The sequence below is a fragment of the Jatropha curcas genome, chromosome 11 (assembly GCF_041381405.1).
Source record: "Jatropha curcas cultivar XTBG-Jc1 chromosome 11, XTBG_Jcur_1.0, whole genome shotgun sequence".
NCBI lineage: Eukaryota > Viridiplantae > Streptophyta > Magnoliopsida > Malpighiales > Euphorbiaceae > Jatropha > Jatropha curcas.
Window position 1 is genome coordinate 26,300,275 of NC_143161.1, and position 18,254 is coordinate 26,318,528.

The 18,254-nt window shown below is 34.6% G+C and overlaps 1 protein-coding gene across 3 annotated transcripts; it reads right to left on the reverse strand.

The window, feature by feature from the left end:
• Positions 1-1,871: 1,871 nt before the first annotated feature.
• On the reverse strand, positions 1,872-18,049 carry LOC105643393 (DNAse I-like superfamily protein). Of its 3 annotated transcripts, none has more exons than XM_089716142.1 (10): positions 17,878-18,049; positions 17,522-17,622; positions 16,702-16,742; positions 14,634-14,683; positions 12,222-12,291; positions 11,906-12,027; positions 9,534-9,667; positions 2,813-2,999; positions 2,521-2,668; positions 1,872-2,327 (listed from the first exon to the last, which is right to left on the reverse strand). In XM_089716142.1, exons 1-10 carry the CDS (start codon positions 17,931-17,933, stop codon positions 2,019-2,021), a joined length of 1,218 nt encoding a protein of 405 aa, XP_089572268.1. In that variant the 5' UTR covers positions 17,934-18,049; the 3' UTR covers positions 1,872-2,018. The 3 variants fall into 3 exon arrangements, with proteins under 3 accessions (XP_089572268.1, XP_089572266.1, XP_089572267.1); XM_089716140.1 differs by having other exon boundaries at positions 2,813-2,969; positions 17,878-18,048; XM_089716141.1 differs by lacking the exons at positions 16,702-16,742; positions 17,878-18,049.
• Between the last annotated feature and the right edge of the window lie 205 nt (positions 18,050-18,254).

Here is an 18,254-nt window from a genome sequence, read left to right on the forward strand (position 1 = left end):
AGGATTTATGTTTAGGGCAATAGTATAAAAATGAAGACGACATCATTTTGTGTGTTAACGGAGGTTAACAAATTATATGGGCAATTTTTGTTGTTACCACACACTTCATCAAAAAGGGGGCCCAAAAGGGTTTTGTGAAATACACACCAAAAGTTTGAGGGTGCAATAGGTTAAAATTTGAAAAAAAAAGGCTTAATTGGCAAAAACGTGAAAGTTCAATGGCCAAAATATGTGTTTAGCCCTTGTAATTGTGATTGTACTTTGAACCACTATGCATTTCGAACTGGCTTTATTTTCTGTACCTGCATTTTTAGTTAGTAATACAATATGAATGCATGTTTTTATGTATGGATGCATGTATGCATATAAAATGTATGTCTAATGCGAACATAAATTTGTTGCATGAAAACCCTAATATGACTACTTTTTGGAAAATATTTGCAATGGATGTAATAATGGTGATTGTAACTCGTGTGCCAAAATAAAGTCCACAAGAGGGTCAAAATTGAAAGAAAAGTAGCAAAAAGGGGGCTAAAAAGACAAAAAAAAAATTAAGGCTGAATGCATAATTTTGCCCCTAAACTTTTATCAAATAACCATTTGTGCTCTTTAACTTCACTTTTTAACTATTGTGCCCTTAGTTCTATTTTTCGTTATTATTATTCTCTTCATCAGAGCTAAGGAAATGCGTACAGCACAAATGCTCTGACTTGGTAAAAATAACAACACGTATACGCCACCTCACATGCTCTCTTCCTCTTCTGTTTCTCTGAGGAATTTTTTTCAATACTCATCAGTCTCTTCCTCTCATCTCCTTCTCTCGCTATATCAATCTCTCAGAGTGCTAAATAATCGCTCTTCTGTCTCTTGCTTCCTAGATCATTTTTTTTTAGGGTTTTACCATCTTCACCCCCAATAAATTAATACACCCAATTGAAGGAAGTGAATTTGAGAGAGATTCAATTTTTACCCAATTTGAATCCCAAAAAATCAAGGTAAGATCTGACGTTGTGTTCAATTGAATTTTTTTCTCTAAATAAAGTTTAATGTCCTTCTTGTGATTAGTGATGAGCTGAGTTGCATGTCCACTTCTACCTCTTGCTTTCTATTTCCATTTTTCTTTCTCCACCTATTTTTATCTCTCTATCTCATCATCTTCTTTAGCAGCGGTGAAACCAATTATAGGAGAGAGAAAGTAATTTGATAGGATTGAACTGTGGAGAGATAACGAGTTTTTCTAGATAACAAAAGGTTTTTTTTTTTTTTCATTTCAAAGCAACTCCCTTTTTCAATGTATGTATGTATTACAGAGCTAGTCTTATTGATACTTAGTCATTTTCTTTGGAATATATTTGATTTCCAATCAAGAAATTCTATATGCTGATATAATTCTATTTAGTTTAGTTTGTAACTTAATTTTCTAATCATTCTCAAGACAAATATGTTTCAGTGGAAAATTTTTATGAAGGAATTCTGTAGTTTTTGTTTATAGATAGAATTTGGAAATGGAATTGCCTTATCATTTTTGGTGAAGTACCATTTTGAAGATATAACGTCTATCTTGCTATGTTGGACCCATTCCTTAGGTTCGCTCGCTTCTGAGCATTTGAACACACACTCTGGCATTCCAGTATGGCAAGGGGTATAATAATAATAATAATAAAAATAAAACTTTAAGAGCACAATAGGTTTAACTTGAAGTTTAGAAAAAAACTGTAGTTTTAACTTCACTTCGCTGCTGTTTTGAGTAACACCATCAACACAAACTCACACTGACGGCTCTGCTCCAACATTTTTTAGCTCGCTCGTAAAAAAAATTTTGGTTATTGATCCTAAAAGTGTTGCTTATTAATCCTTGAAATCAAATCAAATATTCAAACAAATGAAACCTCCAAAATAAAGTAAAAAATATCTTGTTCTATCCAAAAAGGAACATATGAATGCTTGTAGTAAAAGGACAACTGTGAAAAAAAAAACATAAATAAGAAATCAGATTGAAATTAGCTTTGTGACTAACATTATTCCCTGGAGATTTCAAATTCAGCACCAATCGGTAGATGGTCACTTGGATGGCTATAGTTTGGTAATCCGCCAAGAACATCAGGCGAATTTGGTTCTGGAAGTTCTAGGAAACTGACTGGTTTTATTTTCTCATCAGGGGAAAAGAATATATAATCAAGTGTATTTGTGAAGTCAGGGGTGCAATTTGTGAACGGTGGTTCTCCTCTTAGATGACCATAAACGCTGGATAAGGGAATAGGAAGCTCATCCAGGCATTCTGCTAATGGTGTAATTGAAGAGTTGCCCGAAACAAGATACTGATAAACCTAAAAGAAAAAATAATGGTATGACGTGAGAAAGAAAAGCATAGAAAGTTCAAAAATGTGTCCTGAAGTATAATAGGGGAAAAAACAAAAACAAAAGAACCAAGAAGTGCAAGGAGAAACCTGCATAAATATGGATTAAAATAAACTGAATAAAAAAGACATGAGAAGAGAAGAAGAAAGTGCAGTAACATACCTTGTCTCCAGGGGTAGAATTGAAGTCACCAGCCAGAACGATGGAGGGTGTACAATCAAACTTGTCAGAAACTAGAGCCTTAAATTGAGATATGCGCGATAGAAGATATTTAGCTTGGGCAAGCTTGACATCAGTCCATTCTGGATCCCTAAAACAAAATCATCAAAATGCATTATACCTTCAGCCAACAAACTTCAAGACAAACTTCAAAACAATATTCCTGGAAGTGAAGATATTCAAATAAGCACGCTATGAAGCTATGTATCATCACACAGTATAATGTCCAACATACCAGTAAAGATGAGTGTTTGCTACAATAATTGTATGATTAAAAGCATCCTTGAGTTTAAATGCAGCCATTATTCCAACACAGTCACGCTTCAATCTTACACGAGGATCATTAGGATCTCCACGATCATTGGGGGTACTTTTTAATGAGGAATCAAAACCTGATGATGGATCATTGAGTGAACCACGAGCTTGACAAGTCATAATATAATAAATCAATATAATCAGAGATGATCTGATGTTTCTATTATATTAGTGAAAAAAGCATTCACAGACGGATCCATATTCATGTACAGACCACCACAAATATGTCATGACAAAATATACACAATGTTAACTCAGAAATTAAAACAAACAAATTTGGTTAGAATGTTATTCAAGGATCTCATTTTTCTTATAAGTCACAAGGAGACACAATTAACATTATTATTCAATTTCCTTATACAAACTCAGCCTATGTGAGCCTAGTGCAACATAGCCAGTTCCTGGCCCGGAAAAAGGAGGAGGATTGCGGTAGGTGGACAGCCAGCATAAAAATAATTGTCCAATGAAGGGTGAAATTGTACCAGCACTAATGCACCACATCCCATCCAAAATTAGTTAAACGTGCTTGGACAAGAATAGTACTAAGATGGGTGACCTATTGGGGAGTCAGAATTCAATTCCCCTAAATAGTATATTTCCATTCCCCATGACATTGTAAGAAATGTCAATTTCAAGAGTGTGCCAAAAAGTTTGGCCTGTATAACTCTTTGTTGTGAATGAGAACATTTTTACAAGGATAATAACTTGTGAAATTGGAAAAGAATTTTGGGACAAACTAAGAGAATAACTTGAAAGCAGTAAAAAACGAGACCAATTCAAGTCTTGAACTTGAGAAAGCATTTTGAAGGCTTGAAGGTTAAAAAAAAAAGGACTGATCAATAATCTTCTGATAGACTCTTGAAGGGGGTGAATCAAATCAGGGTGATGGATGAAGAGTTAAATTATATAACAGTGAAGAAAGACTTGGTTTAGCATTCCTGATATATTTGAATAAAAACCTCCTTTAGAAGATTCTGGAGATCTTTCAAGCATAACTCTCTTAGAACTCATAAATGTTTTGCAAGCTATTGAGGATAGAAGATCATTAAGAATGGAGGATAATAGCGAAGGAGCTCCTGTAGCAAGGAATCAAGTGAAGTATCAAGAAAACTCGAGACAAGAAATCAAATAATGAGGGAAAATATAAAGAAAAGAAAGATGGTGATACAGACAAAGGTTTGGCCATGTGGAGAAAATTAATAGAAATAAAGGGAGCATCACAACCAGAAGCTAAGCTCAAGAGCTTGTTTGGTTGGATGTAAAATAAGGAGGGATGTAAAATAACAAGTGAAAGTTTTTTGGGATTTGCAAAATACCTTGTTTGGGAAGGAGGTAAAATAAGGAGTGGATGTAAAATATCTTTATTTTACTTCCTCCAATTTACTCTCCAAAATGGGAGGAAAATAAAAACAACAAAGGTGCAACTAAGTAAAATAAATTTATTTTACTCCCACCCTTTTATTTTCCCTCCAAACCAAACACAGAGTGTAAAATAAGGAGGTAAAATGAATAATACCATTTTACTCTCTCATTTTGCATCCTCCCTCCATCCAAACAAAGCACAAGTTTCAGAAAGTTAGCAGCAGCAAGAAACCACTTGCTTAATACAAACAGCTAAGAAGTTCAAACCAATTAGGAGTTTGGTTAATTGACAGTGGAGGCACCCATTAGGTGACCTCCAATCCCAATATTTCAAGAAGTTGGATACATCCCATAACAAGAGTCAAAAGTGGCAATGGAAAGATTTTACATGCCAAAGGCAAAGGAGTTCATGCTATAAATACTCCAACAGGTACTATATTTACTCCTGATGTTATGTATGTGCCTGAAATAAATCAAAATTTATTTAGTGTTTGGTCAATTGCTTGAGAAGAATTATAAATTGTTATTTAAAAACATGGCTTGCGCTAAAATAGATCCAGATGGAAGTGAATTAATGACTGTCAAAAGGAAAAACAAAAGCTTCCATCTCGATTGGAGTTGCAAAAAATGCTCTTTCATACTCTAATTCAGTTGATGAATCAACATTATGGCACAAGAAATTCGACCTTGCCAATTTCTCCACTTCCACAAATCAAAAAATTGGAACTATTTGAGAAAATGGTTACCATATATGAATGAGATGGTGCCAGTGGTGTTTCCCAATATGACAAACAAGCAGACTACCATTCAAAGAATCAAGCATGAATAGAAAACAAAAAATTGCAGATCATCCATTCTGATGCATGTTGTCACATGAGGGCCCCTTCTCTAAATGGTAGTAGATACTTGCGTTGGGTTTGGTTCTGGAAACAAAAATCTAAAATTGCCAAAGTGTTTTAAAAATGCAAGAATTTTGGTGGAAAATGAAAATGGTTTTTGTATTAGAGTCACTAAATCAGTTAGTGGCACTAGATATAGTGGTGAAAAATTTGACAAATTCCATGAAGCTGCAGGACTCAAACACCAATTTACTGTAATCTGCTCACCAACAGCAGAACAGAGTGTGTGAGAGTAAAAACAATGTTGTGATATAGATAGCCAGATTTCTCATGTTTGAGAAGAAAGTTCCAAGCGAATCTTGGCAGAGGTACATTCATTTACTTATAAAACAAACTTCCAACAGAAGCTTGAAGGAGAAAACTCCATATGAAACTTGGTACAAGTTCAAGCCTAATGTTGAGCATCTAAGAGTGTTCGAGAGCATCCACTAAACTTAAATTCCTAATGTTAAAAGAAATAAATTAAGTCAAAAGGTTGAAATTGGTGTTCTTACGGGTGCAAATCAAAATGCTATAGAAATTTCAACTTAGAAAATAAGAATATTTCAACTTGCAAAGATGTGAAGATAAATATAGAAGCTCGATTAGGAAGATGAGGCAGTGAATAAGAAGAAATTCAGTGGGCCACACTCCAAGAACAAGTTGCAACAAGAGAAAGAGGAAGCAGAGTTTGCAAGTTATACTAACTCTGAAAATGCTGTCATCAGAACCAACTAGCATAAATATAAAGCATGGGATGGACTTCATTGAAACCATTGCTCCAGGAGCAGAAAATGACGCAGGTTGTTAATTGAAATTGCAGCTCAACAACATTAGAAAGTGTACCAAATTGATGTCAAGTCAATTTTTCTGAATGGTTACAAAGAGAAGCAGATATTTGTAGAGCAACCAAAGGGCTCTGTCACTGCAGGAAGTGAAGAAAAGATGTATTTGCTCAAAAATGTCCTATATGGATTAAAACAGGCTCCTAGAGCATGGTATAGAAGAATTGATGGTACCAAGAAAGATGGGCTTTAAGAGGAGCTTGAATCAACACTCACAAATTACGGATGAAGCTTGTCAATCATGAAATTGTGATCATTTCCTTATATTTACATAATCTTCTTATAACCAGCAGCAGTTCAACTTTGGTAGAGGAATTCAAATAAAAAATGGAGAAGGCATTTGAGATGACAGATTTAGGATACTCGACTTACTTTCTTGGCACGGAGATTCATCAAGCACAGCAAGGAATTTTTATTTGCAAAAGACAGCCTTCTAGTGAAGGATTCAAGAAATTTGCTTCGGAGAATTGCAAGGCAAAAAGTACTCCATTAGCTCAAAATGAAAAAAAAAAAAAAATGATAGAAGATGAAGCTGTGAAATTCGAGAGTGGAGTTCACTAAATTATGATTGGCTGATTATCCAACTGCAACAAGGCCTGCCATTATGTTTGTGTTATGGTCCCAAATTTGGATCTAGTTATGGGTCTTTGAATTAGGGGAATCAGGTTTGAGATGGGTATCTTAGAAGGAGTTTTCTTCCCTCTATCAGTGGTGACAGACTTAGAGAGAATCTGCAATCTCCTAGAGCTCGTTAAGAGAGAACTCTACAATCTCTGAGTTTTAGGAACTCAAAACCTTTTCATAAAATTCTGCTTACATTTTTCCTGATATAACAGCCTTTTAAACAACTAAATGTAAAGCTAAAACTACCCACTACCCACTAATAACTACCCATTACAATAAGTTACTTGCTTAACCACCCCACTAATGGCCACTAACAAAGAAACTGAAAATAACATGATAAAAAACTGAATAACTAAATAAAAACACCGTAAATAGCAGTAAAACTACCCTAAGTCGAGCAGCGCCATAACATTACACCCCTCCTCGAAAAAGCGCTTGTCCTCAAGCGCAAAGGATGGATGACATGCAATCTTCAACTTATGAAAATGTGATGCAAACAAAATCCTTATTACCCTCTATTATTCTGCAAATAAGGAGCTGTTTATTGTGCTTCTATATTTAATTAATATGCCTGGATCAAATGGCTCCTCTAATGTTTCCTCTATGTCATTCTCGAATTGCTTCTTCCCACTCCCTTCCCATTTAGAGGCTGCCAAATCACAAGCAAGACCCCCTAATTGTGCTAACAATTGATGTTTGATTATTTCTTTCTTTTGCTCCGCTCTATCTTCTGTACACACAACTATTGAGACTTGAAACATTTGCTGGAAAACTATTCGCTCTGCGGCAGTTTTAGGTTGTTCCAATCTTGCCAACTTTCCTAAATTATTACTCCTCATAGGTGGTCCAAGAACCTCCAACTCTGTGAATTTCGAAACAGTTGTAGTGCCCCTAGGAGATTCTAGACAGGCTGAACCTATTGGACCCTTTGCTTTCGGTGCTGGACTCTCAGCAATTGAAGAAGTCAGCCCCTTCTTTATGGATTCCAAGTCAAAAGACATGGCATCCAATTTGGCATGAAGTTGTTCAACCTTCTCATTATAGGTCTGATTGGCCTGCTGCTCAGATAAGAGTAAATTGAAGAGTTTGGTAAGCTGGTCTTGAACAGATTCGCCCATAACTGTTGGCTCTGATACCAATTGTTATGGTCCCAAATTTGGATCTAGTTATGGGTCTTTGAATTAGGGGAATCAGGTTTGAGATGGGTATCTTAGAAGGAGTTTTCTTCCCTCTATCAGTGGTGACAGACTTAGAGAGAATCTGCAATCTCCTAGAGCTCGTTAAGAGAGAACTCTACAATCTCTGAGTTTTAGGAACTCAAAACCTTTTCATAAAATTCTGCTTACATTTTTCCTGATATAACAGCCTTTTAAACAACTAAATGTAAAGCTAAAACTACCCACTACCCACTAATAACTACCCATTACAATAAGTTACTTGCTTAACCACCCCACTAATGGCCACTAACAAAGAAACTGAAAATAACATGATAAAAAACTGAATAACTAAATAAAAACACCGTAAATAGCAGTAAAACTACCCTAAGTCGAGCAGCGCCATAACAGTTTGCTGTCAGCTTGTCTAGATTTATTCAGAGTCCAAGTGAATTGCATCTCAAAGGTTGCACAAAGAGTGTTGAGAGACATCATAATAGAATAATTTTGGAATTTTTAGCTGGATTTCAAGAAAGCAAAGTGTGGCACAACCTATTGCTAAGGCAAAGTGCATAGCAGCTTCAGCTACAGTAAATCAAGCCATCTTAATTAGAAAACTACTAAAATGGTTTCAACCAAAAGCAAGACGAAGCTACAACCATAATTTGTGATAATCAATCAGCAGTGACATTGTAAGAACCCAGTTTTTTCTGGCAGAACCAAGCATATAAAAATAAGATATCATTTTGTCAAGGAAACAGAAAAAGAAGGGAAAGTTAAGTTGGTTTGCTGCAACACAGGATCAAGTTGCTGACATTTTAACAAAAACTTTGCCTAAAGCTAAATTTGAAACAGAACAAGCTGCCTTGGTGTTTCCAACAAAAGTTTGAAGGAGTTATGAAGAGTGTTGTGATATTTTTTCTGTCATCTTAAAATGTAATTTTGATAGTCTGCTTAAGATTAATCTAGAATATGCATGGTGTATGTTAGTAGAAAATCAGGAATGATTCTAGTCAATTCTAGAAGATTTTACCAAGTTATGATAGATAAACTGGTTGTGTTTTGTGTCAATATAATTTGGGGAAAAAAAAAAAGAAATCAGATTTGATAAGAGTTTATGCAAACACTTTCTTTATCTTATTGGACTAAAACTAACAATATTTTATAAATTTCTGGCATTCTTTTTTGTTTTCCTAAATTTATGTAATTACAACCAGATATTATTAAATATTTTTAATTTCAAATGTTTAGATGCTGAAAGTATAAGATCTTGCATCATAGCCAGAGTTCAACCAATCGGTTGAGAAATCAAAGCCCCACATTTGTTCCAGTTCTTTCAGGTTGAAAAGAATTGTCAGATTATTGTCTGGTGGGCTTGAATTTTATAATAAACCACAAAGTTGACGAATGAATTCTCAATAGAGGAACGAAGATCAACAAATGGAGAAACCCAAGATCAAATAAAGGAAAGGAATTAATCTCTCATTGCGTGCTAATAAAGGAGAAGAGACAAGAATAAAGAAATGAGAAAAACAAAAACTGCAGCAAGGAAATCACATGTTTTTTGTTTATCTCATTTTTGTTATGCTTTATAAATGTAATTCTCTTTTTCTTAGAGGAAAAGGAACGACACTGCAATTTTCACATATGGTCCCTAGGGATAAACCACACATGGCAACGTGATCTGGAAAATACTAAAAATTTTGAACTAATGGATGCTGAAATAAAGAAAATTGATAGACTACAGAAAAAAAAAAAAAAAAGAAAAAAAGATTTACCATTCTTTAGTTCAACATTTTTATCCCCATCTGCCTGTGTATAAGTATGTTTATCTTTGGATGAACTTGGTTCATCTTGAACTGAGTTCACAAGATCATTGTACTGTATCCTCTCCTCTAAGAGCAATTCTGCACTAAAAGCAGGGAACAAAAAGAAAAAGGTAAATGCTTGAAGTGAAAATGAAGGATAAAGCCTAGTTTTTTAAGGTGCAATATTCAATATGGCTTGACATGAAAGGAATCCTAGAGCTTAGGCTCAAGGCAGGAACAGGTGGCCCAAGCAAAGAAAAATTCAAAAGTAAGACCAAATATAACAAATAAAAGGTGCAGATATTGGCACCTAATCTGACCAAACTTAACAATTTTCGGAGCATGAATCTAAAGTTAACAACATATATAACCATCAGGAAAACAAAGACAGAATGAATATAGACTTGACCCAAAAACATCAATCCTCCCCATCACTTGTTTAAATGGCAACACTGAAAAACTTTTAAAAAACAGCTCAGCTAACAAAGACTATTCACTTGTACATAATAAAAGTATATTTCTTTTGGGGTCAATGTGTGCTTTCTTCTGAGACAAATTCGCAGTCTTCTCTCGTCTAGGAATGATCTTTAGATTTCCAGAATTCCTTCAGTAAGTTGTTCAAAAAGGGAGAAAAAAAAAGATCCAAAGGCAGAAGTGAGAGAAAGAAAGAGGATTGAAACAAGGTAGAAGGGGATAATTTGAGATATGTGAATGTTAGAAGTACAGTCTTAATGACCAATAATTCCAGGGTTTATGTTCCAGTAAGATTTTAGCATGGTGTGGGCATTTGCAATGCCTTCCTGTCATGTAACTGCCAGACTCCGGAAAGTTGGGGAATTTCAAGTTTGTTGTCGATGGCCTTTAGAAGCACAAGAGCTCACCATGAGGGAAGCTTGTAATGCATGCTTCTTTTGTGCCTTAAGCCTAGAACAGGCGTCGTGCACATAAGCCATTGCGCACAACCACACACCTATTGAAGGCTGCACGACCTGCATTGCCTGCCTAAGTCTTCAGTACAGGCACTAGGGCCAATGCCTCTAGCAACTATTGTTTCACATGCTTAATAATGTACAAGGCTTAATTAGAGGTGCATGATAAGAATGGGCAATCTCTAGGGGCTAAGACATGAAGTGGCATTTGAGAAAAATAGGATAACTAAGGAACAAAAGGGTGCTGCTATCAAGAAATAATATGAAAATCCCCAAGGAATATTACCATTCATCAATAAGCAACATTAAAAAAAACAATGTGGGAGTGGAAAGATAGGGAATAAACCCAAACAATCTTAGTGAAATAGCTTGAATGCCTAATGATCAAGTAGTGGAAATTTACCATTCTCTGAGAGAAAGAGATACGTGTAAAGAATGTTTAAAATCATTTGTGTCAAAAGAAATCCACAAAATGGAAAGTGGTATTTATAGTGATAAGGAAAAGAGATTATATCTAATGAGTTGGTAACAAATATTAGTTTAATCATGCACTATCAGAAGACAACAGAAATCCTTGAAATAAAATTGTTGATATGTAAACCAATAAGAGAGGTTGAAGAGAAACCGAACACTCATCAATAAGACCCATTCCAGGACCACTAACCCAAACTGGCAAATTCCACGCTTGGGAACCTCAAATATGCAGCAACCCTACTCGTGTTTGGAAAATATATAATTGCTAGCATATAATTCTATCAAATAAAAACAAGTCCCTTTGAATGAAATGGAAATCATGCAAAAAGATGGCAAGATTTTGAAAGAATTCAATTAATCTTAATGAAACCTATTACTGAAAACCAAAAACGCCTTATTTAAAATATGTCGCTTCATAAATGAGGATAAACTAAGAAAATAACTAAATAAATTGTACTTTTGATTGCAGCAAAAGATGGAAATGAAGTGAATTATAAGACTAAAATTTATGCCAAACATATGAATTCTGTTATAAATTATTTGAGTTAAATTCTATTAATAAAATGAGTTGTCCCAGATGGGATGTAAAGGAAAAAGAGCTCTTTAGTCTCGAAACGTGTAGAAAAAATATTTGCTAGAGTCTTTGAGCTATGAGAAATATGCAATCAAGTCTCAATTTTGTAATGGTGGTAGGATTTCTATGAGGAGAGGCAAAAGAAGAAGGATGCAGTTGTTATTTGAGAAAACAGCTTTCACATTCTCAAGTCTCATTGTAGTTCAAATTCGACACAATTTACAAACCATTAGTCTTAGAAATGGATTATAAATGCCCATATCTTGTGTCACTTAAATGGTTCCTATGATATTCGGTGCATGATGTTTGCAGAACTCCAAAATCAATCTACTTAGATTCAGAGGAGGGGAGTAAAGCAAAGATACCAGTTGTGCTTATAAAAAATTCCACACCCATCACGTTTCTGTCCACTCCTCTGAATATAAATACTGGAATAGCCATGGCTCTCTATGTTTTTCTTGTAAAAGCTATCATACTCGTCCACCTCCTGGTAAGGTTTGTTACAAGTTTACATTAATCCCTATGTGTATCAATAATTTAATACGTGACAAAAGAAATCAAAAGTACAAGTGACAAAACATAAAGATAAATTCTCATTCCACAATAGAAAGGTTGAAATTCCTTCCAAGCCCCACTATCAAATTTTTCTCCTTCCCAATACAACAAATAAATTGAAAACACCTGTAAGCAGAGGAAATCAGCTCCAAGGTTCTCGAGAATTGTTAAAATTGCCTGCGAACGAGACTTCCACCTGTATTGAGCATAAATGAAATGGAAAAAGAAAAGAAAAAGAAAACCTCAATTAGTTCCTCAAGCTTACATAAATGGCAACTTTGACACATAGGATATCAAAATGCAGTTCATAATCTGGGAACATGGTGCATTTCTCATAGTTGTACTGAAAAGAAGATTCAGTCAAAAAGAATAAAAGAATTCTTTCAGCAGGGAAAATTTGCCCTAGATATGAGGTTTTCCAAATTCCTTAGATATAACAATCATAACCCTTGATTAATAATTACAAGTAGCAGATAAATGCTGTCTGGGGACAATATCAGATTTAACGACCTAAAGAATGTTAGCAAGCCCGTCCAGGTGTACAAGAGGTTCACCCATGGACAAAAAGCTAAGTCAGTCAAGTCCAGCAGTTAGCTTCTTTTTTGTTTTGTCTGTCCAGCAGTTAGTTTCTATTCTGTTTTTCTGTTTTTCCCATGTTCTGTCATGTGTTTGCTTTCCCTAAGTTAGTGGGTGGTTTACCAATTCCACTAAGGCAGTAACTTCCTTATTTGTAGAGGCAGTTACTTATATTCTGTATTTAATCTTTCATTTCTGTTAATGAAATCCAGTTTGAACTTTCTACAGTTTTTGAGACTTAAACTCAAGAGGTTTTCAGGGTCCCTCTATTGAGCCTGAACGTCTGCAACCATAGGTCGCAGTAAACGCCCTTCGTCATCCCAATCACCCACCAATCCCTCATACCATCGCCCCATAACTAGATCCTTATCTAGGGACCATAACAAAGAACTTCCATCAGATCCTTAACCTTGAATTAGCATATCACGGTTTACTTAGAACAATAACCTTCAAGGAGTAAGAGAATAATTAACATCTATGTGTTTGCATGTGCATTTGAGCTAAGGACAGTATAAGGTTGCATGGTTGTCAGAAACCATGATATATGCTTAAATAATAAGACCACTAAATTTAGTGAAAAAGGAATAAAAGAAGATACTAGCAGGTATTTGCAGGATATAGACACGGTTTACAAAATGTAGCATAGTTGATAGAGTCAGTTCTTTTATTCCTCTTCTTTTCTTCACCAGCTTCTTCGGTATCATTATAGAGAAAGGTTACAAAATACATGAACAATAAGTTGGTAGTTACCTCATTCAATAAGATGCATCCAAGAATCATAAATATTCATTGTTGAACAAAGAGGTACTGAATTAATATCTTTTGATGATAATGAATAGTAAGTTGCGCAACTAATTATATTTCAAGTGTTTGTGTAAGTTTTTAGGTCCCTCAAAATATTGAAAAATTAATTTATCTGAAGTACTTCAAGTTTATGGATGTTGAATATTTAGAGCTTGAAGTATTAAAAAGATTTAAGAAGATTATCATCCAAGATGAGGATTATAAGGATTATAAATTTAAAGTATCATGGTTTTATTTTGCTTAAATCCTTGTAACTTTCATTTCTGGAAAAATTGCATTTGGCTATATCTTAGTTATGGACCTTTGGGACCCTTAGTCAAGTCTTTAAGACCTGAAGTGGGTTTATAGGAAACCATTCAACCAAAATATTTTAGATAAAATTCAAGTTTTTGAGGTTTAGGAAGGTGCCTGGGAAGCTGTAGAAGGAGCTTTGGCTGCCAAACCTTGCTATTTTCCTAATGTGTCTGTGGCACAAGTTTGGCCACAAAAACCTTGAAGTTCAGCTGCTGAACCTTAGTCTGGAAAATGGGAATAACGGCTAGGTTTGGTTGTTGAATGGTAGGAAATGAATTAGATGCACCCAAACGGTCATTTAATAATGAGGGGACAATCAACCTTGGGCATATTTACAGAGTTGGGAAGACCAACTTTGTGCAATTAATTGAGTTATTCAATGTGCCTACAAATTTTTCTCTCTAGAAAGCTTTGTGCCAAAATTTGCAATTCTTTTTTAGATTAAAGAAGTCTCTTAAGTTGCAATTTTTGTTAAGAGAGTAAGAAAGGTTGTTTGGTTGTATGGAACTTCAATTTGCAGGATTGCTAGGGATCGCAATCAAAAAGGAGATATTTTGTAAGGGCTTAATCTTCACCTTGAAGAACATTGTGGTAGTGAAGAAAACTCTCAAGCAGGCCCTTGACAAGAGGGCATAGGTTTGGTTGGAAGCTGAACCTCTATAAATCCTTGTTTTAATTCTCTTTTCCTTATCCTCCCTTCATTTGGTTGCTTCAGTAAGTAAAGGTTTGTATAGCAACTTGAAAAATTTTAACAGTACCCAGTTCAAACCCCCTTTTGGGTTGCCTACAAAGGGACAACGTTGATTTTACACCAAAATCATAAAATCACTCAAAGAAAGAGGGAAAAAGAGTTACAAGAATTACTTGAGGCAAGGAGATGGAGAATGTGGAAATAAGGAACTCTTCACATAAACCTACATGATAAAACGATTTACAATATCAGAAATCCCTGAAATTCATCATAGAGTCTGAGTAGAGGAACAAGTATGCCAAGACCTAAACATTTTTGCAATAGTTAACGATTTCATCTTCCACAAAGTTTTATATATACAAACCAAGCATACTGTGCACAATCAAATCAAGAATAAAATATGCTTATTGCAGCTGCATAATATTCCAAGAGAAGTAAGATTCAGTTAAACTTTGGCACAATTCCAAAGGTCATAATCACATTTATAGCATTTCTAAATCATGTGCAACATTCAAAAATCAGATCATTGCACATGTTTCACCATCCCAACCCATCTTTCTCCCTAATCACTGTAGACATAACTCAATAAGACAAAAAGGTACATCGACGTAATAAGTGACATGAGAGAGAATGAGATTGGCAATAAATTCTAAATTCATCTTCCACGAAGTTTTATAGATACAAACCAAGCATAGTGTGTACAATAAAATCAAGAATAAAATATGTTTATTACAGCTGCATGATATTCCAAGAGAAGTAAGATTCAGTTAAATTTTGGCACAAATTCCAGAGGTCATAACCGCATTTGCAGCATTTCTAAATCATGTGCAACATTCAAAAGCCAGATCATTGCATATATTTCACCATCTCAACCCATCTTTCTCCTTAATCACTATAGACATAACTCAATATGACAAAAAGGTACATTGAAGTAATAAGTGATATGAGAGAGAATGAGATTGGCAATAAATTCTAAATTGCAGCACCAAATTATTATGGCAAAGTCTGAAAGTCAATACAGTTGCAGTTACAGCTTTAAAAAAAATGACAAAGTAGCAAAAAGAATCAAAATTCAAAATTTAATAGAAATTAAATATTTCTTGAAAAGAAATTACGATTGTCTAGTTAAAATTGACGTGCGACTATATTAAACACATAGCTCAAGCAATATCAATGTTTAAAATTGACTATTGCACTTAAATTATATATCAATTAATTAAAATTAAATCTAACCAATTCAATGAATTCGCTCAAAAAGTAATTTCGTAAAAAATCATTTTTACTATAAATATGTTCTACGATATTATTCAATTATGATATATAGGTTCAATGGCCCCAAGGAGAGAGAGAGAGAGAGAGAGAGAGAGAGAGAGAGAGAGAGAGAGAGATCCCATTACTTTAGGGAAGGTTCAAAGTCAAATTGAAAGCACAGTTGCAAAATCAGTGTCAAGATGTCAAAGAGAAAGTCTAAGATTGCACCTAGTGCTACCACAAATTTTTTTTTAAAATTAGTTTATAGGAAAAAGACTATCTAGTGTAACATTTCTAACAATAGCAAATGTGAAGTACAACATCCTGCAATGGTGTGCAACGGCCTAAATAATTTTCACTTATGATTCCCAAGTACCCAACCTAAAACAACAAATTACAGAACAGCAGACCAAAACTCCACTGAGTAGCAGCCATCATTTAGAACTAAGCCCCAAAGTCCCACTTTGGTTCAAGGACATTCACTCCTTCAATCAACAGATCAAAGTCCTAGGCTAAAACTTGACTCATTGTGATTGATACTTTAAGAATTCTGCTCAACTGTATTTACCTAAATCTATAACCTAAACTAATCAGATGGTTCTAGTGATGCATATGTCTCCAGTATTTTCAATTATGCATAACACAACCATGAAACTTGTGACGCTAAATCACAAATTCCTACTTCTTCACAAGACAAGCCAAATATGGGCAGAACAAGACCAAGAAGTATATAGAAGTATATATATTTATATGGTACAAAACATCCAAGACAGCAGACATGAACAAAATCTAAAACCCCAAGAAACACATGCACATGCCTTTCTGATTGTTTGATATATTTAATAATTTCTCTTCAAATTTTCTTATTTGCTACCAAAAGAATAAATGTCCAAGTACCAATGATGGGCTTCAAAGAAGAAAATAAATTTGAAGTCTTAATAAAGCAAGAAATTATCCGACTGCAACACAATGTTTACAAGCTTTTCATACCTGAGCCAAAATGTTATAGGAGACAAGACGGAATCTAATGCCTGCAATATGACATTGAGATGATGCACTTAGTTTTTGAACAGACTATTTAAGTTTACATGTAGCATGGTAGCACCAAGACAATCCTCTATTAAACAAACCAAAATATGGTATTAGAGGAAATTGTGTCAACATGATTCTAAACTCCAGCATAGCTCATTTTGGCTATTAGCATCAGGTACTGTATGAGAAGCTTAATATAATTCCCTGGTTATGTTGTTATACATGAAATTTATAAGATGAAACAAAGTTGGCGTCATAATTTTTTAACCAATTTGATGTGGTAATACTGAAATAAAATCTAAAACCTGAGCCAGAAAAGGGCATAGGAGGAAGATAGGGGAAAAAAATGCTCTGTTTAGAAAATCATAGGGATTTGAAAATAGAGAAAAGAAGCCAAAAAATGTATCTTATAGACCATGTACCAAAACCCCCTCCCTTGCACATCCTCTTCATACAAGGTGAAAATCCCAAAATTAAGGAAATATTTTTCTAAATTTCTGCTACATTTTATCTCTCAAATTGAAAACCAATAAATCCACCATTATCTTCATTATAGTAACCACCATAATACAACAATTAGTTTACGAGCTAAAGAAAAATGACGAATAAACTATTGAAATAATAATTTGAAGCATAAATTCATAAATTATATATATATATACATAGAGAGAGAGAGAGAGAGAGACTGATGCTCATGAAAACTGTTGCAAGTGCAAGCTAATATATAACTATTAACTAAGGTTTTGTAAACAGAACATAGAAGAAGAATATGCATTACCATCAGGTTTAGTTCTTGAGTTGATGTCGGCCCCTTCAACAGAAATAAATTTTGGGCAAGTGGGTGATGGTAGAGTTGTCATTTTGCTCAAGCAAATTGGTCTGCATATGTAATATAAACAACCAGTCAACAGATCAAACCATTAATCCTTATCTTTTCTTCAATTTGTTGAAAACAGAATTAAAATTAAATATAATAAATCCAAAAGGAATCAAATAAGTTACTATTTAGAACCCAAGACTCCTTATTTGATGGCAAGTAAAATATTCATATGCTTTCAAGAAAATTAGGGACTTCGACATTAACACACACACACAGAGAGAGAGAGAGAGAGAGAGAGAGAGAGAGAGAGATACCTTGTGAAGGAGGGAATAGGTGTGAGGCGGGTAGGCAAAGAGAAGGACCTTAGCATGGCACTTAGTAGTGTAGTGCAATGTGCAATGTGCAAATGCAATATGCAAGTGCTGCTTAGAGAGCAGGGACAAACAGAGGAACAAGAACAAGATTGCCGCAAATCTGTAATACAGTAGTCGATCCAAGTACAATAGCCCAACCTTTATTCATAGAGATGCGCTGGCCCAAGCTGAGGGTGCAAGAAAGAAACAAACATAGAACCGCCCAATCAAATACAAAAGCCCAATCTAAAATATATTACCATTTGCAAATCTAAACATAGTGCAAAACTGCAAATAAAGAATTTAGTTGTTTTTTTTTTTAACCATGAAGTATATAT